The sequence below is a fragment of the Calypte anna genome, chromosome 2 (genome assembly GCF_003957555.1).
Source record: "Calypte anna isolate BGI_N300 chromosome 2, bCalAnn1_v1.p, whole genome shotgun sequence".
In the NCBI taxonomy this organism is placed as follows: Eukaryota; Metazoa; Chordata; class Aves; order Apodiformes; family Trochilidae; genus Calypte; species Calypte anna.
The window spans coordinates 62,628,425-62,650,301 of NC_044245.1; the positions used below are offsets into that span (position 1 = coordinate 62,628,425).

General features: G+C 36.5%; 1 protein-coding gene across 1 annotated transcript in view; it reads right to left on the bottom strand.

Moving 5' to 3' along the window:
• Window positions 1-21,874, bottom strand: part of DTNBP1 (dystrobrevin binding protein 1) — a 67,918-nt gene extending 46,044 nt beyond the window's left edge. Inside the window, exons 1-6 of the mRNA XM_030444855.1 lie at window positions 21,759-21,874; window positions 18,137-18,187; window positions 16,560-16,610; window positions 15,691-15,751; window positions 12,672-12,804; window positions 5,000-5,132 (exon numbers count right to left, since the gene is read on the bottom strand). Coding sequence (XP_030300715.1) covers window positions 5,000-5,132; window positions 12,672-12,804; window positions 15,691-15,751; window positions 16,560-16,610; window positions 18,137-18,187; window positions 21,759-21,814 — 485 coding nt within the window. The 5' untranslated portion in view covers window positions 21,815-21,874. The remainder of the gene's footprint in view (window positions 1-4,999; window positions 5,133-12,671; window positions 12,805-15,690; window positions 15,752-16,559; window positions 16,611-18,136; window positions 18,188-21,758) is intronic.
• Window positions 21,875-21,877: the final 3 nt, after the last annotated feature.

Here is a 21,877-nt window from a genome sequence, read left to right on the forward strand (position 1 = left end):
CACCACAAAAGAAGGGCAAAATTTAATCAACAGTGACAGAAATGATACTGCACTTTCACACTTAGCAAATAACATAAAACCTGCCAAAAACCCTGCTGTCTTTTGATCTCCTTTGTACTCAGTCCTGCCCAATGTTTTCAAATACTCAGAGCAGTGACAGAAGTAAAATTCACTACCAATGAAGCAGTCTGCTCCTTTGGGTTTGATGCATGTGAAATACTGTACTGCAAGTGTTTTTGCAAACAAAAGAAAATTCAGAGCACTAGTATTACACAAAAGGAAGCACAATTACCAAAGGAACTTCCCCAAAGCTTGTGCAAACCCAGGATTTCTCAGGATTGGTAAGAATTCTAATTCCATATGTCTGTCCAAAGAAGCTGAAGTAACTGATGGCCATATAATTCCAGTCAGTTATCACCATAAAACACTTCCTACTGATTATGCTGCATGCAAACTCATGAACAGCAGGATGGTAAATACCTCCACAATGTCAAGTCTGCTTTCAGCACAGAAACTTATAGCCATACAATTACTGCCTAATGAAAACTCAAATCCAATCATCCACTGCACATCTAACATGAAAGCTGTCCAGAAGATTATGAAGTTCTCTTCCACCCTTGCAAAATCTTTAAATATATACTCAGATATACTGAGGCATAACAGCTGAAAATCTATACCACCAAAAGACTTATCAAGAAGAATATGGTATGATACCTGACTTTGAAGAAAATTTTGATGAGAACTGTGAAAAATGCAGCTAGAGTCTTACAAATAATTCAGTGTGTTTAAGGTTGGAAGGAGAAAATATACTTGTATGTTACATCTACAACAATAGTGTATTGAATTGACAAATTACCATGCAAAGCTTATAAGAATTATGAAGGTACAATGTAAATTTACCACTGCCAGATGGGAGGAATTAATCACTGAAGACAACGTACTGTTCAGATTACTGTTCTACTTTTTCACTTGGGGAACAGTATAGGATCTAAACAAGGCCTACAGACATAGAAGTCTTTTACTAGGCAACACAGTTTTGTATGTAAGTCCATCTTCCCTATCCTGACCTTCATAAAAATAATAATTATTTTTTGTTAAACAAGATCACCAAAAAGTGGCAGTTTTTTACAGCAATATGGCAGGAGTTAAAGATAATATCTGAATGCAATATGCAGCAAAACAACAGCAATAATTCAAAGTATCTTACTATGTAAATAGCCATTAATTTGCCCAAGTTAAAAGGAGCTTTTCAAAAAATCAGACTAGTCTGAATTGCCTACACAAGTTTTTTTGTAGTTACTTTTTGAATCTCTTTATTGTTCAGGCCTAACATAAACCACAGTATCTAACTTCAACAACCCTTAGTGACCCTTATGTTGCTAAAGCAACAATAAAGAGGGATAAAACCAACAGAAGACCACAGAGAAGAAATAAACTTATCAGTGGTAACTTTTTAAAGACATTTTCTCACATACACATCTCTGTACAATGCAATTGCATTAAATTTTATACCCTTCTGAATGAGAAACCAAATCCAACATTCTTCTCTTCCAGTAATATAAAACCACCATCACAGAATGGCACTGCATCTAACAAGAATTATGACAATCTGTCCACTTATTCATCTAGTGCACTAATTACCAAAGTATGGTATTATCCATTATATATCCTTCCATTATCCATATATATCCAACAAATAAACCTTTAGAATACAAAAATTAGGAATAAATACACATTTAAAGAACATGTTTTCTCTTCAGTTAAAGCATTTCTTTAAATCTCACCGGAAACAAAAAAAAATTTAGTCCCACTAAGGTTTGCAGTATTACTATATGTTCACCTGTTAAAGTATACCCTAGCATCAGGGTATACTTCAGACTGAGGATTTCAGATTTCTTCATTCATACTCCTGCCATGTCTGTTCTCAGAGAAGACAAGTACTGAAAACCAGAAAGGATTCTTAATCTGGAAGTCCTAAAAAAATTAAACTTCAGACAACTATGCATCAAGCCAAATGACACACAGTAAAATGTATGCAGTAATTTCCAGTGATAAGGACTCTTTGCTATCTCAAATATATTCCTGCAAAATGCTAAGAGTTGGGCAGCTCCTTTTAATTGATAAAATAACCAGGAGTTTCAAGTTTTTTTTTAAAACGGTGATCCATCTGAAACGGATAAAAATGGAACTAAGAGCTTAACAGCAAGTGCAGCTTCAGGAGAGAAACATTTTGCCCTATGCCATAAGCCTGCAATTCGGCACACAAAAGGAAGCTTCTGACAGTGCTTCCTGAAGGACAGAGTGCACTGCCTCAGAAATGCAAGAACTGTCACTGGAGACTGGACTGACAGTAGTTTTCTGCAATCAGAAACTGTACAACCTCAGTAGGAGGGTGAAGGGAAGGGATGAAAACTCGTGCTTGACTGGAAAAAAGGACAGGAAAAAACCTAAGATGGTTGAATGCTAGCATGAATGCAAACAAGTGCAGCAAGAGTAACTAGAGAAAGCAAGGGTAGAATCTCAACTTCATACTAATACTCTGATCAATACATTTAAAACCAAATTATTGTATTGCAGATTTTAGAGATAAGCATAAAGAAAAGCAATCAATCCCCTCTGAAATACCAGCCTTTAAATTATACTGCAGCATCCACCTTGGGACTGATGAGCCTACTCTGAAACTAGCAATCAACACAATGACAAATGAGAAAAAATTGATCTCTTTGAACTAAGTTGCTCTATTTAAATGAAAGATCTATTTCTAAAAATCAGTTCCCATAGTTACCATAAGATGCATTTCAAAAGTTTAATGTTGACCTAAAGCACCTCCTTCTGAATCTTTTATATAGCAAGATTTTTCAAAAGACTTGAACTATGTGAACTCCTATCCTAAGCAATACAATGACTATAATAAAATTACTTTTTGTCACATGCTCAAAATAACAACAGTTTCTACAGTTTATGTTCATCTCAGTTTTCCTATACTGCCAAAACAGAGGAAATACTTGGTTTTTTTATACAAAACCAGTCACTGGAAATAATTCTTTTCTTACAGAAAGAGAATAGACTCATGAACCCCCATTTCATTCTTTCAGTAGCTGGTATCATAGTAAAAAAACTCAAAAAAACCCAAGTCAAACACTAAACAGAGGAAGACAGAAAATTAGGTCCAAACACAGATAACAAGTCACACTCACAGTAACTGGCTGTTCACTCAAGTATCTACATTGGCAAGTGTCCTTCTAGTAATGAGCTAGCAGTTAATTTCTTACCTAATTTCTTGCAGTGGTAATGATCAACCAGAAATTACCTGCATTTTTCCTCTTTTGTCTAGATCCGACCAAATGTAATCAGCTTATAATTACATTAAGTAGTTTGCCTAGGATTCTATTTATAAAACTGATTAGATGCTGCTAAGTAGAGTAGGTAACAGTTTAACACTTTATTTTCATGTTGAGGACAGAGGCAAGGGGATGTGGACAGGGAGTAAAGACAACAGAGTAAAAAAAAAAACCCGAGAAAACTTCAGAAAGACATATTTTATGGGTGACAAGTCTGTTGTGTAAGAAAATTTTAAATTTATGTGTTATTTAGCTAAATAACACATATTTAGAATTAAAAATTTATTGCTATTTAATAATTATTTAAACAGGTGCAAAGAAATTAATATGCAGCCATAATGACTAATGTTGACTCTTCCTGGAGAGAGAGAAAATGCTTTTGCCCTAGCTTGGGAAAAACAGTACCAGGGACCTTCTGGGAGACAGAACTTGCAACAACATCAGTACTTCAGTAACCATATCTATAACAACACAGTTCAATATTCCTAGATAATGTATCAGAAATGGCAAATTTGGGTACAGATGCAGCAAAAACAGAACTAATAGGGAATTATGAGTGGATTATTTATTTGGGAGGATACCAAGATTAAAAAAAAAAAAAAGGTACAAGGATGGCAAAAGGAAAGTCAACAAACAAGAAAACACACAAACTATGCAACAAGGTGATCAGTGCTGTATGGCATAGCCCTGCCCTTGATCACTTGATAAAGACATCCTAATTAGGACAGCAGACTAAACCAGTTATTCTGATCCATGCTACATGAGCCAAACCTGCTTCCACAATCGAGTGAAGTGAGGAGAGTGCCACGGTGCTTCACCAGGCTAACAGGACACCTGGCTGGACAGATAAGTAACCTGGTTATCCATTTGTCCGTGGAGGCTGCAGGTCTCTCAGCCTCTGCGTGTACCCACCACTCCTTAACACAGATCTGTCAGAGACTGTCTTTGAACAAACTGCTTCGATTTAACTCCTCATTTCCTCATTTATGTAGTGGACTGAGTAATGATTTTTTATCTCCTTCAGCAGCATTCTATTTGGCACTGTCAGTTTAAGTTATTTAAGCTCTTAATATTTACCTCTTGTTTCCTTATCTTTTAGGTAAATACAAAGCTCAATAGTTAGAGGTCCTGACTTTTCATATAGATGGCTACAAGTTGAACTTTGATTCCAAGTAGCAATACACTGTCTTTACAAGTAAGAGAATGGCAGGAGAATAGTATCTTTCACACAGAATGAAAGAGGCTTATAAATATCGGATAGGGTAGAATTGAAAAGAAGATATAGGAAAATACAGTTCCTACTTTACAGATAAAATACACAGGTACAGATAAAAAAACAGGGTAGGGATTAAAAGAAACAACAATTTATCAGTGCTTAGTAACAATAGCCCTTACTCCAATTGTTTGTAGAGAATAAGAAGCATGATTTCATGTTAACAATGTAGTGATAATTTTCCAAGCACACATACTCTTTGTTCATCACCACAAGTTAGACCAACACTTAATGAATCTATTACAAATTTACAACTTCCTGTCAAAGATGACAGTTTCTTTAAAAGATTAAAATATATGGGATTGTATTATGTATGTGCTGGAAAATAATCTCAAAAGGTTTTTATTTTACACTAATTTATATTTATAACAATTGTTTTATTTACCTTTTTGTTTTCTTGTAGTTTTCCAGCTGCAATGTCTGCATACATTTGTATCTTTCCAACTCACACTGTTCACATAGGTCCTCAAGACACAATAGATGATTCTCCATTTCCTCAAAGTCTGCCTCTAGCTGGGCTATAAGAAACACTTATATGAACATCAAATTGTATCAACAGATGGACAACTCACCTGAACAGAAACAGGAATTCATAAAACTACATATTTAACATCATAATAATTACACATCTATAAATGGCTCAGAAAGATAAACAAATTCAGTCCACATCAAACAGTGAAGAGTGACAGCAGAGCCACATTCCTATTGCAGCAAGACATTCCTATTGCAGCAAGATGCTGCTGAACCATTGTTTTGCCCCAGCATTTTTGTCTCACATGTTCCTGCTCTATATTTCAGGAAAAGAAGCATCCAGAAACCATAATTTAATATTGCTTCTTGGGCATACTGTAAGTTTACTCCTTCCTACCTGCTACCAGTCTGAGAAATAAAGCTGTACTGACCAAGACTGAAGACACACAAATCTCTTGATTTAACTGTTTAACCCATGCACTTAAAAACATGCAAAACTTCTGTATTTCCTCTTGAACCATAACTGTTCAGAGTCTTAAGTTAAAAGAAATTGCATCTGTGACAAGCCCCAAGAAACATGATCTTATCTCTTAGCTCATTCTGTTTTGAGTATAAATTTAGACTAGAGAACTCCTGAGGTCCCTTCTGACCTGAATTATCCCATGTGAACCTTGTATCAAAGGATCACTCTTGCTGTTTGTGCTTAATGCTGAATGTAGTGTCAATACAATTTTCCCAAACTCTAACCATCTACTCTGGGATGGAGCTGTGTGGATGCAGGACTATTATTTACCCTTTTGCCAGGACTTCTCTTATAGCAGAGGGAGGAAGCATAAGTCACACAACCAAAATAGAAACCAAAGAACAGAAGGGATTTTGCAGATCAGAGACAGATACACCGATCCATTGCAGTGTGTGAACTTGATTGTTGATGCAAAGAACTATACAGAAGATGGAACGAAATAGCAGAAAACCTAAAGAAACTCTTGAGTTTCAGCAAATGGCTCTGTTTCACCTTGCCTGTAAGAGACAGAAGCAATCCTCATAAAGTGAGCCAATAACTACTATGTTGAGCATAGGAAAAAGTTTTTAATCTGCCTTGGAAGCTCAAAAGAAAGAAGCAGTAAACTGAAGGCAGTAAACCACTTGGACATTATCTGGAAGAATACAAATTTTAAACTTTCTTAGCCATTACTTAATCAGATACTGTCATCCTAGTGGTCCCCCTAGAAAAATTAAGACTTGTATATGGATTTACAAACACGAACAGTCATTGATTCAGCTCCACTTACTTAAAAAGTTTTTTTTAGTCCCTAACAAGTAAGGTACTTTACTACAGCAATCAGAAAAGGAAAAAGGAATCATATGATCAAAGATTTCCTTAAATTATTTACCTGTACACAGATCCCTTGTGGAGGTAGCTGACAATGTAGAAACAAGTTGAGGGGAAAAAAAATGCTTCACTTCTATGATTGTGATGTGGAATGTGCATTGTTTACCACATATTCAAATGGCTCTCACAAAATCCAGATGCATTCAAAGGGGAGTATCATCACTCCAATTACAGCTGCTTGTTTCTTTTTGCTTAAGAAACGGACTTTTCTGAGTGCATTAAGATTCATATGTCTGTATTATGCTAACTTGCTTTTCAGAATGATTGTTCACTTATTAATTTGCAAAATTCACAAATACAGCAGGGCTCAAGATCATTTAGTAAGGTACCTATCAACTACTGTTTTTTCCACTTTAAAAAACCACCACCTCCTCTGCTGCCCTTGCCATTGAAATAAAGTTAAGAGACAACAACAAAGAATAGGAAAGTAAAGAGGTGAACTCCGGAGGTCAACTGATTCCTAGCACTAGCATTTGAGCAGCCTCTAGTGGGAAAGGCAGAAAACACTGTGCTGAAGAACAAGAACGAACTCTTAGGATCTCTCCAGAAGACAGCAATCCTGCTATACTTCTTTTCCAGCTCCACAAGAAACACCACAACCAAATGGCCAGCCAACAATCACCATCTCATTCTTTCTATAAAGTAGAAAAACATGACTTCCTTTTAATGTTTTGAAGGAGACTGGAAAAAAAATAAATTGTACCTTTAGATTAAGAACTTTCTCATATATCAACATGGCACACTTGGTAGAAATAGTATTTTTCCATTAGGTGAAAAAATAACTTGCTCTTTAGGTGACACCATTCCAATTACACTAGCTTGCCTGGCCTGTATTTCTTACACTGTCATAGGTATAACACTATTATAAGTTTTAGCTCTGAATTTTAATTTTTTAAAAGTAAGCTAATGTTTGATCAGATGATACGAGAATGAATTATCTTTCATTGTTGTTCTTAGTTTATCAGCTGCTCAAGTATTAATTTAGATAAAATTTCCCTAATTTAAGACAAAATTTCTTTTAATGGAAACCTATGTTACATGTACTCTGCAGTTATACAAAAATTGTTAGAAAAGCTGAATCACAGCTGTATATCAGAACACATTACAGCTTACAATTTTTCCTACAATAAATTTAAATGCAGTTTTTCTGCACTGTCCCAGTCAACAAGGAGTATGAAAGACATTTCTACAAAGTTCATTTGTTTTCCAACTAGAAAGTAAAAATATCAGAAAATAGAAAGGATAGAAATAATTGCATCAAATAAATTCTGGCTAACTCCAGATCAGACAGGAACACAGATTACTAAGCTTAAAACTAACAGTGAAAAACATATATACAGGAAGTGCCTAAATCAGCTGCAACACGAGAAAAAATATTTACATATTACAGATCTACTAGCTCTCTACTCTTATTAGTTTTTAAAGATCTTAAGCCTGGCTAGTATCATATCATTTACATGAAACTTCTTTGATGAAACTATGTAGCAAGCATACTAGTATGTTTTTACTATTCCAGCCATAAATATTTCATGGCTTACACCACCAAAATACAAGCGTTTTACATCTTAATTCACTCTGCTGAAGTATCCTGCCCTGGAGCCTATAACAGAAAAAATGTCCCACTGAAGATGGGTATCATTACACTATATCATTCACATATCATTGTTTTACATAGATCCCTCTCAATATGTGCCTGATTTTCTCAATAAAAGATAAATGCTGTTCCATCTCAGATAATGAAACTCACAAAAGCAAGAAAAGTAACAGTGGTTTTTAAACAGTTAGAAAAATGCTTTTAATTAGTGAAATGTTTTTCTTTCAATATTTTCCCAACTGCAAATAAGTTACTACTTCATAGTAAAAGTTTTTACATGTCTCTTGAATTAAAAAATAATTATAAAATCAAAAAGAAAACCCTAAAAATGAAAGGCTTCTAATGGAATGTGTCTTCTGGATTTCTGCATCATAAAAAAATTTTCTAGCTCTTTTTCAAGTGCTCTCAACTGCCAGACCATAGGGAAAAGGAAATACATAACCAAACACAATTCACAAGTCCAAGTTTGAATGCCAGATTTGTGGAAAAAAATAATTATATATTGTCTGGTCTTAAATTTACTTTTACTTGACCAGTATCTGCAAATATTTAAATCCTGACATAAGCCACAATTAATAAATAATCATAAACTAATGATTTATCTTCCCTAAAGACAGTCATATCATCCCCAGAGACAACTCTATGCACTCCTAGTCAGTACAGTCTTTACTCCTACAAATACTGCTGTAGAGGCTGTCTACAAGCTATTAAATGAACAATAACAACAAAAAATAATCTCATAATACAAGACTGTGCTGCTAAATTTTGCCAAGAGAAAAAAAAAAAAAAGTATTTCATTAAATCATACTTCTTTTTGCAGTAAAACAAGTACTGAAAATATGGGGTATAGAGCTCAAATGGGGTATAAAGTAATTCAAAAGTTACCAAAATAAAAACCTTGTATTTAATGAAAAATATACTATAATCACTGCCATGCAATATTTCAGAAGTTTACTTTTTTTTAATGTGCTAAGAGGACATTAAGAAGTCCTTCACCCCACTGCATTAACAAAGGGAACAAAGACTGTTTTTGTTCTCTAATGCAAATTGTAAGCAAATAGGATGGAATTTTGCAAAGCTAGAACATGCCAAATCATCACAGTTTCACAATCTGAAAATAAAATATGATCTTCTGATCAAGATATAAATAAGGAAATATCCATTAAGTATTGTGCAAATTCTTGTTTCCATAGTGGATTTTCACACCCTTCTAACCAAGAACCAATAGAATTTATCTGTTAATATATTCCCAGCCCTATTTTCCTCCCAGTTTAAATATCTGCACCCTATATTGGATCTGTCACCTATGTTGATGAACAGCCTTTCTGAAACAAATATTGTTAATGCTTAACATTTGGTGTTAAAAAAAAAAAAAAAAAAAGTGAAAATTTGATTTGGATCAGTTTTTGTGTGCATTGATTTAACCTGCTGAAATCAAAACAGGTATTTGAGCTAAATGTCCCTGCTTAAACATGAAGTAAATTTCACCTTAGGAGAAGTTGGTCAGATATTGGCAAGGAGACACGTTCTATAACATCTTAAAAACTGCTTGAAGTGATGAATCACATTTTGGACTATGAAAGGGAAATTACTGTTCTTTTCACTTTTACACGAGAATAAAGTTTTCAATAGCAGCTACAAGACACTGCATCATGCAATATATTTATCAAATGAATACCCAAACTTTTTATGTGAAGGATGACTGATAAGTTAAAATACTTTTTTTATATAGTGCTAATGAAAACATGTCTTTATACACAGCAAAAGCTGAAGAACTGGTGTGTGACTCATACCATCTGTAACTAGGTCACTAAAAAGGCTCATTTATATTATCTGAAATTTCTTTTATCAAAAGCAGCCAGGGTTTCCTATGTACTTTCAAAATGAAAGCATTAATAGATTGATTAGAAGCCTATCATGTAACAACACAGAACAACCACTTTTCAGAAACCATGAAGATTAGCCCAATTCCATCTTAGATGCACAACCCATAACTTCACAGTTTCTAATTTTTTATTCAGATACATTTTTGTACACAATATTACACTTGCATTTAAAATTCACATCCACACTATTACCGCCTCTTGTAAAAGTCAATACAGTTTACATTTATAAAAAGCACACAGTTCATAATTATAAAAAGTAGAAACAGTGCACAGCATATCAAACCAAATTTATGGTATATCACTTTCAGAAGTGTAGATGCTAGATTTGGTATAAGTTATACCTTTCTCTTTAAATAGTTGCTATAAAACTTATCAGAAAAAACCTATTCCAGAAAAAACTCACAATGGTTAGGAGGTACTGATAAAAATCCCTAGAAGAATTACTTGAAAGCTAATACATGAGGTGAGGATAGATGATATAGTTCATATCTCACAACCATAGCAGTAGATTTTAAAATTCATTAGCTCCCCTGAGCAGACTATTTAATGCTTCATTAAAACTTGCTTGTAGAGTACAAAATACTCCAGAGACACAGAGCCTTCTCCAAGTAGTTCTACAATCAGAGTGAGATTAATTCTGGTTCACAAAACTGTAATATTAGGAATGGGAAGGTAACCCAAATTCATCTGGATTTATAGCATTTGCAATTATGAACTCATGGACAATTCCATTAGGTTTTGTTATGTTGCTTAGCTTTGGTCTATCAGTGGGCTGCATCTTTTTGTGCATGATGATATTAAAATCAGTACTTAAATAAATCAATATCTGAATTGATATTTTCTTAGAAAATAATTGAGCTTTTCAAAAAGCCAATGTTAAATGGTTATCACACATGATAAAACTTTACTAAATAAGGTGATACAAGAAAACTGTTACCAAAAAATGAAATCTATTCCTTGGTTCAGAACCAAACACCAAAGTTATTACCAGCTTTCTTAAGAACAAAAGCTGATTTGTGCATGACCACCAACCATAAAAGAATGAGGAATAAGTCTCTGAACACAGAAAAGAGCCCTCTTATTTTTCTTCACATGATATGCCAGCACACAAATCCAGCTCGCTCCAGAGAGAAACAAGGCCAGCAATTACATGAAGAATTTCTGCATACTTCCCAGCTGGCTTAAGAATAGGGCAAGCAGAGTCCCTGGGGAACTCAGCTACTAAAATCCATGTAGTACAGGCAGCAGTTTTTTTAAACTTTAATTTGATGCAACTTGCAGTCTCCATGATTTGTTCAAGAGGCCTAGTGCTGACAGAAAGGCTTACTAGTCGTCAAGCACTGTGTTCCCATTCCAAGGCTCAGTAACACTAGAGCTTTTCAGAAACTAAGAGGCCAAAACATTTTTTCCTAATTTAATTTTCAACAGTGGATCAACTGTTATGTATGAGAGACTTCCAGAAGCAGTGCACTAAGGCTCACCCAAGGCATCCTGGCTTGTATCAGGAATAATGTGGCCAGCAGGACCAGGGGTGGAATTCTCTCTCTGCTCAGCACTGATGAGGCCTCACCTCAAGTACTGACTCCAGTTCTGGGCCCCCCACTTCAAGAAGGAGCTTGAGGTGATGGAGTGGGTCCAGAGGAGAGCACCGAGGCTGTGAGGGGACTGAGGGGAAAGTCTGACAAGGAGAGGCTGAGGGAGCTGGGGTTGTTTGGCCTGGAGGAGAGGAGACACAGGGGGTACCTCCTAACTCTCCACAGCTGCCTGAAGGGAGGCTGCAGTCAGGGGGGGTTCGGGCTCTTCTCCCATGCAGGAGAGGGCATGGCCTGAAGCTGCACCAGGGGAGGTTTAGGTTGGATATCAGGAAGCACTTCCTCATGGAGAGGTGATCATGGATTGGAATTGGACTGCCCAGGGAAGTGGTGGAGTCAGCATCCCTGGAGGTGTCTAAGGAAAGGCTGGATGTGGCACTTAGTGCCATGGTATGGCCACTGTGGTGGTGTTAGGTCATAGGCTGGACTTGATGATATCAGAAGTCTTTTCCAACCTTAATAATTCTGTGATTTTCTGAAGATACTCATTTTCCATCTTTTAAACTGACAGGTTATGTTTGGTAAAGTTATTAAATTTTGAAGCCGTGTAACAAACATAAGGTATTTAATAATCTTAATAACTAGCATTGCTAGTTTCACCTACAAAAAATCCGAGTATCACTTCAGAATACCTTAACCCTGTACACTAACTTAAACAATGGAAATTAGTTTTGGGAGCAACGATTACTCCCAAGCAAAAGTCTCTGCCTCGAAAATGTCCCAAGCCGGGTTAATTTCTACTGCCCCCTGTCCAAATGATGATTTTAACCAAATTACATAAAACTATATGCACTCAAAGAGAAGCAATCACAATACTTACAAATCTTTATAAATTCAAGAAGACCTCAAGAATACTAATTTAAGCTCTACAAATCAAGATATGCAGTTTCCATAGATTTTTGTTTTGTTTTTGTTTTTAAATGATAACACGCAGTATTTTAACTGCTGGTAGAGTAACCACTACTGTTTTTGTTCTCTTACAAAACCAGTTGTTTAAAAACTCCTGTTTTATAATAGAAAATGTGTTTGGGAAACAATTTTTTTTCAAAATTCACAACAGCTGAACTTCAGTCTATTCTTCAGTACAGATTTAAATGCTTATTATATCTATAAAATCTTACCAAGGCTTGCTGTGAGGCATTCCAGATCTGCTAAAAATCCAGGTATTTGTTGGAGCTGATCCTGTAGTTCCACCAGACTGTTCCTTTTCTTCTCCCAGTGTGCAGAAAGCATCACAACTTCACTATCCACCAGCTGAAACAAACAAGTTCTTTACTTACAAACTCACGTACCTATTTAAAACATCTTGACTAATTTTTTAGAGCTCTTGCATCTGCAAGCATCAGGTCAGCACAGCAGCCTTATAGTACTGCCACTTGTGCATTTCTCAAGTAAATATACAACATACTCAAGGAAGATCCAGAAGAATTAAATATATATCAAAATCTATTTAGCAAAACAAGATTAAAAGTTACTTCTTAATATACTAGCCAATGCAGAAAATATTTTATGGATTTTATTAACTGTAAGTAACACTCATCTGGAACTCTGACAGCAGCATTGCATTGCAGCTACACAATAACAACATGGCAGTGCTGCAATGTAAGGCTTATTTAGATCAATAACAGTTTAATGTCTCTAGTAATACAAATTTAATCAATAAAACTAAGTCAGCTTTGTTAGATGGGCATCTTTTTCCTATTATTACTCCAAAAACCAGAACATGTGTGAATTAGAAACACCTGTTCCACAATGTTTCATTATCAGAAATAACATGCCTGCGACACATTCTTTGCAGAAATTACAATCAAATGACAATACTAACACAGCTGTACATCATAACAATAAAACTGAAAATTCTGCATACTCAAAATACTTCAGAAAATTAAACAAAAGGAATGACATTTTTTTTAAAGTTGCGTTTTTAACAGTCCTGCTCTCTGCTCTTGTAATAAACTCTGCTGCAATAGCTGGAAGTCTTCACGATCACACCTCTACATGAGTTCCATTTTTAATGTTGCTTGATTCTTCCTAACACTATTATCAGAGGGGATACACTGTTTTAAGAGTTTTAGTTATATAAGTCAGATTCTATGAAAAAACGAAGGTCAAGAGATCTCAAGTAACAAATGCTTCACTTGTAAATGATACTTGAGATGATTCTATTTCATTTTCCCTTCTATTTGTTCTATTACTTATTCTTCCTCTTGGACACCACTGCAGCCTGTGGCTGTATCTGCATTCTGATTTCCCTAGTTTTTGTAGAATTTAGCTGCAGAAACCAAAAAAGTCTGAGGAACTGGAAAAGATTTCTCAAAGATTTACAATTCTACGCACTACAGATAGATTCCTTTAGAAGAAGGACAACTTATCCCATTTACAAATTATTTAAAGAAGCCAAGTCTATTTTTGAGTATGTGATTTACACCTTTCAAAACAGTAAAACAAACAAATCCCCATCATAGCATGAAAACAAACACTGGAAAAATATTTCACCTCATGGATAATTAAATGCAGCTAAAATTATAAGCACCTAAAAGCAGTATTTTAAGGACAATTTTGTAGATGGAACTGGTAGGAATATATAATTTTACATGGTAAGCTGTAGGCAGCAATTAAAGCTTAAAATTCTTACATTCCTTTCTCTATTCAACATTTATGAACTATTCATGCTGTCTTATACATCTGCTACTGGCCCGTACCAGACACAGGATACTGCACAATTGGACCTTTAGACCTGATACAGTACAGCCAATCTTGTGTGCTTACACAATTCTTATATTATTAAACCCTGCATTTGCTACTTTTATATATATTAAAAAAAAAATTAAAAGCCAACACAGTAATACATAATTTGGTTACAATTTAAGGTCACACTGGTCTCATACATATTAAACCTTTCATTGTTTTCAGAACTACAATTTTTAAAGCAAGCTGTTTCAAGCATTATAAAATTGGAAGTAAGTAGGAGGTCTTCTAAAAAAATCCTCACTGGAACTTCTATATATGCCTTACTTTTACCTTATTTTTCTTGTCACACTCTAACAAAGTTATGCTTCTCAGTGTCTTTCTCTAACATAATATCCCACAGAAAAACAGCAAGCTGGTATAATTAATTTTTTTCCTTAAGTGCAAGCAGTGATTGCAACAATTTGAAAACAGAAGACAACGAAGTCTGTGTGTTAAGATACCAGATGAAAAGTACTCTAAAGGCTCTAGGAAATTCTCATGTTCAGTATTTGTTATGGTAATTGAAATACCAAAAAGTAAACAGGAGAATTAACTTCAGATAATTCTTGTTAGATGACACCTTATAAGAAATGTGATCACACAGAATTTGTTTTTACAATATAAGTATTTAGTAACTTAAGAACATTAACAGCAGGTTAAGTTACCATCAAACCTGGAAGGGTCATGAGAAACAAGAAGAACTTGAACACTCTAGGTCATTCCATGAGCTGCCTATCAAATGACATCTTAAAACATCACTAAAAACTTATGCAACTTGGCATTTTTGACTACCAGCAATACAAAGCATTACATTATACCTGTTGCACTGGGTCCAGCTGGAGGATGGAGTTAACTTTCCTCATAGCAGTCCATATGGAGCTGCATTTTGGATTTCTGACCAAAACAGTGTTGATAACACACCAGTGGTTTGGAAACTGCTAAACAGTGCTTGCATACTGCTAAGGCTTTCTCTATTCCCCACTCTTCTCTGCTCCCCCTGCAGTGAATAAGATGCAGGTGGGCAAGAAGTTGGGAGGGGACACATCAGGAACAGCTGACCTTTGGCCAAAGGGTTAATTTCATACTATATAACATCATGCTCAACAAAAATACCTAAAGGTTTGGTCTTCCAAAGTAACCATTGCTCTGAGATTAACTGGGCAGTGGTCTGCTTGTGGGATGTTGTGAATGATTGCTTTTTGGTTTTCCTCTGTCCTTCAATTATCAAACTGTCTTTTTCTTGAACAATCTGTTTCTTGTTCTCTCCTCTGCTCCACCAGTGGGGGAGTGAACAAGGCTGCATGGGTACTTAGCTAGTGGCCAGGTCAACTGAATACACTGGTACAAAAAATTTTAGCTTATCTACACATTTTAAAATATTTCAAGTGTGGCACTGTGACTTTTTCTTACCTCCCCAGCTTTTGCACAATCTTTGGCTCCTTTGTGAAGGGCAGCCCAAGCATCTTCATATCTGAAGAGAAGACAGATAAAGAACTATTTTTACTGTGTTTCACTAACAAAAAAAAGAGGACTTCATGGATGCCACTGTGTTTGTATTTACAGGGACTACCAGAAATTATAGTTTTACAAGATACCAAGTTGGTTTGGTAGAATAGTAAAAACCAGAAAGAAATATACAGTAAGAAATAGTTTCTTTTCAAGAAAGTGATTCATGTTTTTTAATAGACCCAGTAATATTCGTAAGACTATACATAAAAGCCTTGGAACCCAACTACTTGGAACCCAATTTTATTATGAAAATGAAAAAAAACAGCAAGTTTGTCATCACAAGCCACCTCGCCTCCAAAAAAGAGAATTTTTTCAAAGACAGAAATCCAAATGAAATTTATAATGCAGATAGTTTCTGCCACTCAGAAAACAAATGTGTTTAAATACACATGGAATACACTTTCTTTTCATGGCAATAACAGGCACGTCTCTATTATAACACAATGAAATAATATTAAATATGGAAAAGTTCTAAAGTATCAAATAAAAACCAGAGGCTGGGCCCCAGTGCTGGTCGCCTTCATATCTCTCCATTAGACCCTGAACTAAAGAAATCTTTCAAATGTTGCCTTTCACCCAGAACTTCTCTTTAATTAACATGACAGCACTTCAGAATTGGGAAAGCTTTAAACATATTTATGTTCAGCCCCACACTACTCACTGCCAAATATATTAGTAATGCTTTTATTTTCTTCTCATTTTCTTAACCTAATAAAGTTACTTTTAAAATCATAAGAAGCAAATGCTAACAAAGAGAAGGGAAGTCATACCTGCTCAGTAATTCCAGTCCAGCAGAACGCTCTGGCAAACACTGAACATTTCTGTAAAAGAGATTGTAAATGTTGTTAATTAATAGATAACTTATTAAAAATGCATGCACAAACCTCTGCATTTAAGATATGCTGAGGACAGAAATATTCCATACTGTTCACTTTCACATTTTGTCAATGCTGGTTTAAAAAGCATTATACTGTGTATCCTATGAGAACACTCTAGAGCTAGAGTTGTTTTTTTCTCCTCTGGTTATTTTAGCTCATTCTTACCCCTTTTTGATCATGTCCATTAAAAACAACTTCTTTGAGAACTTATTGATATAGTTAACAAACACACAGGACAAACATTGTTTTAACTTAAAACAGTGGACAGAAACATTCTTAAAATAAGACTACTACACAAGTTGTTTGTGCCCCTCAATAAAGATATTGCACTTAATGTATTCTACATTAAAAATAAATATGAAGAACCTTTGCCAGTTTAATGCTCTAATGATTTCCCACAGGATGCATACATTTTCATTAATAACTGATTGAAATATAATGGCAACTCATCATTAATTAAAGAAAATAAAAAATGCAGCACTTTTAAGGATATATTATGTGAAAGTCTTGATGTCAACCAAGACTCATCTCTTGGAAGAGTACTGGAGTAGAGTGTTTTGTACTGTCATACAGTACAATTTGAACACAAAAACCCAAATACCATAACCTGTGCTTTTATCAAGAAGTAATGGATATTTACAGTACAACAGATGAACTAAAAAATTAATGTACTGGAAACATACCAAAAAAGTAGTTGCCTAGAATGGTTTTATTCAAATCTTCACCCACTCTTAGTTCAGTTTCCATGTCTTGTCAATACAACCAATCTTCTGTCAGAAACTCTTATATCCAAAACATCAAACTTAAGATCTTAAAACACTTCATTTCAGACACCTTATTTTCTGTTCAGGGATGCTTTTAAAACTAAGTTGTTTCTACACAATCTGTTTTTACTCTAAAGCACATTAGAGTTTATCTGAAGAAGCAACAACCACAGATGTAATTTACAAACGTTAAGTAGTCTGTCCCTGTAGTTTACACAGCTTGAATAAACAATATACTAAAATGCAGAGGATAACAAACACCACAACTCTTGAATCTTGCAGAATTGAAAACTGGTAATTGAAATACTGCATTATATATACTTTTTTCCATAATAAAAAGGCTCATGTTTCTGTTCGTACAGTAAAGAAAAAGTACATGAGATTAACAGAGATTGTAAACAATGTAATTTCTCAGTGTACTGCAAATTAAATCTTGTATAAATTTCTACAGTAAGTTTGAATGCACACATAATTTAAATAGCCATTTATGTATTTGATTGATGACCATCAGAAATTATTTAGGCCTATCAATCAAGGTTTTATCAAGCCAAGTATTCCCTCAGTATTAGGTTTAAGCTTTTCTGTTATCAAAAGACTATTCTGTAAAATTATATGTTTTTGTAACTGGCTCATATATATTACTTGCTTTCAATTATTTTAAGAACATACTAGGCCAATGCTATATATAAAGATTTTCAGAAGTACCTCTGCTTGCTTTTTTTTGCTTCTCTTGATTTGTCGCCCAAAGTCTTCAACCTATAAATTAAAACACAGAACAATCAGGCATTTCCAACACCAAAAATCAAACAACAACTTGTTTGAACACATAGTGTGCCGATTCCAGTGTATTATTGTTAATTTTGTTTCAGTTTATTTCATAAATAAATCAAATTTCACTTAGTTTTGTGGAGACTGTCATGTGAATTTTTACCACCTACGCTGCTTTAAAAGGATGAGATTTTTCTACAGGTGAATCAAGTGAGTGAGTATGAATATTTAATGGGAGCTATATATCCAAGTCAATCCAGCATTTCAACTCTTGCCTTAGCAGACAGGTATTAAAGATCTGCAGAGAAATAATCATCCCAATTGTGAAGAACTCACTTCACAAGAGGGTGTATACATCAAGGAAAAGCACAACAGTCACAGAGACATTTGTGCCCACTACTTGCCAGAAGTCTACCAACACAAAACTGGCACAAGCACAATTTTTTGCTGTCATCTATGAGAATCTCCAGTTGCATCACCACAGGCACTACTAATGTTCACTCAATTTCAAACTGACTGGTACATTACTCTTAAAAAAAAACCAAAACAAACAAAAATAACAAACCAAAATCTCAACCAATTAAAAACAATGTACACACACACAGAATTCTTTTACACACTTATTTTCAATCAACATATATATGTCAATCAAGTTGGCATGGCAGAGTGAGAATCCAAACCTCCTGATATTCTCTAGTCACCAAGACGATGTGTGTCCTCAGCCTCTATCACCTTTACAGTCCCAGCTGTCCAGGACAGCAAGGATTATAAAGAAATAAAGGACACACAGACATATGCAAGATGGAAATAAGATATGAGCTGCAAAGATATCCTCCAGATATGACACAGATACATAATCCTGAGAAACACTTCGAACATAAAGATATGCAGGCTGCTTCTAGAATGAGCCCAATCGCTCTTCCAGTCTTGATCACCACCAATTTTCCTGGAACTCAAAGAAGAAACCTCAAAGCTCTACAGCCAGACAGGTGGTTGGCAATTTGAGAAAAGACATGCTAAGGCAGGTCTCTACTCCTGTTAGCTGTTCATAATAGTCAAGACAAGCAGCAATAACCAGAGCACACACTGAGAAAGAACACTGCTGCAAGAAACTCCGCAATTTGCCCTTTTCCTACTCTGTCACGCTCCCCACTACGCACCCCAGCTACTCTGCACACAGGAATTGAAGGAAATAGTGGACCACAACTACCAATTCTTTTACCAGAGTATTTGTCAGGCAGTCAGAAGTAAAATTTAAAGAAATTATCACTAGATTGCAAACAATATTGGCTTCCTTTCAGCAGTGTTCTTTGAGCCACATCACACAAGCTGGTAGAAATTACTGCCTGAGCACATACACAGCTCAAAGTTCTGTTTGCTTGGTTTGGGGTTTTTTAGGTGGTTTTGATTTTTGGGGGCTTTTTGGTGTGTTTTTCTCCTGCAAAAGACTGCTTGTAGGTAAATGGGTTAAAATCTAGATACCTCACTCACAAGGTACACAGACATGAACAGGAGACACGGATGAGCAGGGGAAAGGGGAGCTCATTTCTTTGTACACAGAAATGGATAATAAGCCTAAACAACTCTTTCTTCAGACCTCACAACAGCAGCTTTAATCTTTTTAAGCTGCACATAAATGTTCCCTTATTCCTTTGGAAGTGGTAATCTCTCCTTAGAAGCCCTAGAAAAGCTTCTCACTCACAATGTTTCAAGAAATCCAACTATTCCAATTTGCAAGCACTCATGTGCAGCTAAGAAGTTGGCCTCAACTGGCCCAGCATTCTTGACACTAGAAATTTTTCTGGGTTTTGACCCTTTTGAGTCAAAGTCTTAACAGCATACAATTGCTTCTGTCATCACTTTGATGGGGTAGGGAACAGGGTAATCCAGAACACTACAGCACTGTGGCTGCACTGCCTAGAAAGGGAAAGGGGACAAAACAGGACAGGTCACATTCTGGCCTTAATCCCTGGGGACAATATGGGAAAAAAAACAATGCCCCCCACAGTCTCTGCTACTATGGCTCTAAGACACAAGTTCCCCAGGGCACAATGAGGATGGGACTCTAAGAAAGGCAAAGTAATGGAGCTGCTAAAACACAAAGATGGAAATGATGAAATCTGAGACTGTTCTCAAAACATAAGAAAACATTGCAATACATGGGAAAGGGCAAATTAAGATGAAAACACACTGGCTCCTCTGCAGCAATATATGGAGATACAGAGCTAAATGACCATCAGATCCAGCACATTATGGCCTTTCTGCTGTCTTCTCTCATCATGTGAGAGACACATTTTCCAAAGAAAACTTATACTGTACTGGGGCATCAAATTCTGTGAGAAATTCTAGAAATAATAGCTAAATAGTAATTTAAATAGTAAACAAAGCAATGTCTTAGTCTGTAGTCTTAGCACATTTTAATATTCAGTTAATGTTTGTTAAAATGAGACAGATAACATCCAAGCAATTTTTCTGATTGACTGGTATCCTACTCTATCAGTTTCTCTATCCCATTATATACCGCTACAAATAATTTGTTATATACTACATAACTTCCTGAAGTAGGTTGACATCCACTACTATATATAAATATTTACCATAGGAGTATTATAAGGCAGCCTCAGCATGGCCAAAGACCACACAGTTTTCAAAAGGAATTGCTTAAAACACGATACTCTCCCGTGGCTCATTGCGAGCCAAGAGCTTTGCAGCAAAGACATGATCTTATTCTCCAGCCATCCACTAACTACAGTAACACTCATCTGGACCACCTGCTTGTCCTAAAAATAGCACTGATTCAGGGCCTATCTAAAAAACACAAACAAAACCTATGAAGCAACCTAGGAAGAACATCTTTCTGCTTTTCAATGTAAGCAAGGGGCTGCTCCTTCCGCTCACCCCGCACTTCTTTTCCCTAAAGCGGCAGTAACTTCTTCCAAGCGAAGAAAAGCTTCTCATGTGCGGAACAGGGCACAGCGATGCTCTTTAAACAATTACGTCAGCCCATAAACGCTGAAGGTCAGTTACTTCATCAAAAATTGAAGCGCGCTAATTGACCCCACTCACATCTTCCTCATTCTCTCCAAGCATCAATTCTGTCTCTATTTCTCTCTCTCCTTCCCTCCCCTGACCGCAACCACAAAGCACCTCCTCCCCTGAACTCCTGACTGGAGCTGCAGGCTACCACGCAGCTCCCGGGACTCTCCAGTCCGCCAACAGCGACTCCGCAGAGGCGGGGAGAGGGACGGGGCAAATCAGACCCAGGAACCGCGTTTCCATCCCGTCCCGGCACCGAGGGCTGCACCGCCGCCGAGGCAGCAGTAGTGAGAGCGAAGGGCCCGACCCGGGGGTCCCGCCTCCGCGCCCTCCTCCTCCTCCTCTTCCTCCCTCCCGTCCGCCAGCCGGGCCTGTCCCCGCCTCGCTTGCCCCCACCCCCCCCTCCTCCCCGGTCACCTGCTTCTCCCTCCCCGCCCGGTTGGGAGGCGCGGGTCCCTCTCCCCTTTTTTTCTCCCCCCTTGCCCTTGCCAGCCCCGCGGGGCCGGGCTGCGGTTCTGCCTACCCGGCGGTGAGGTCCTGCTGGACGCTCAGCAGTCGCTCTCGCAGCGTCTCCAGCATCGTCCCGGCCTTCTCCCCCTGAGGAGGCCAACGCCGGGCGCCGCGGGCGGGGCGGAGCAGGGC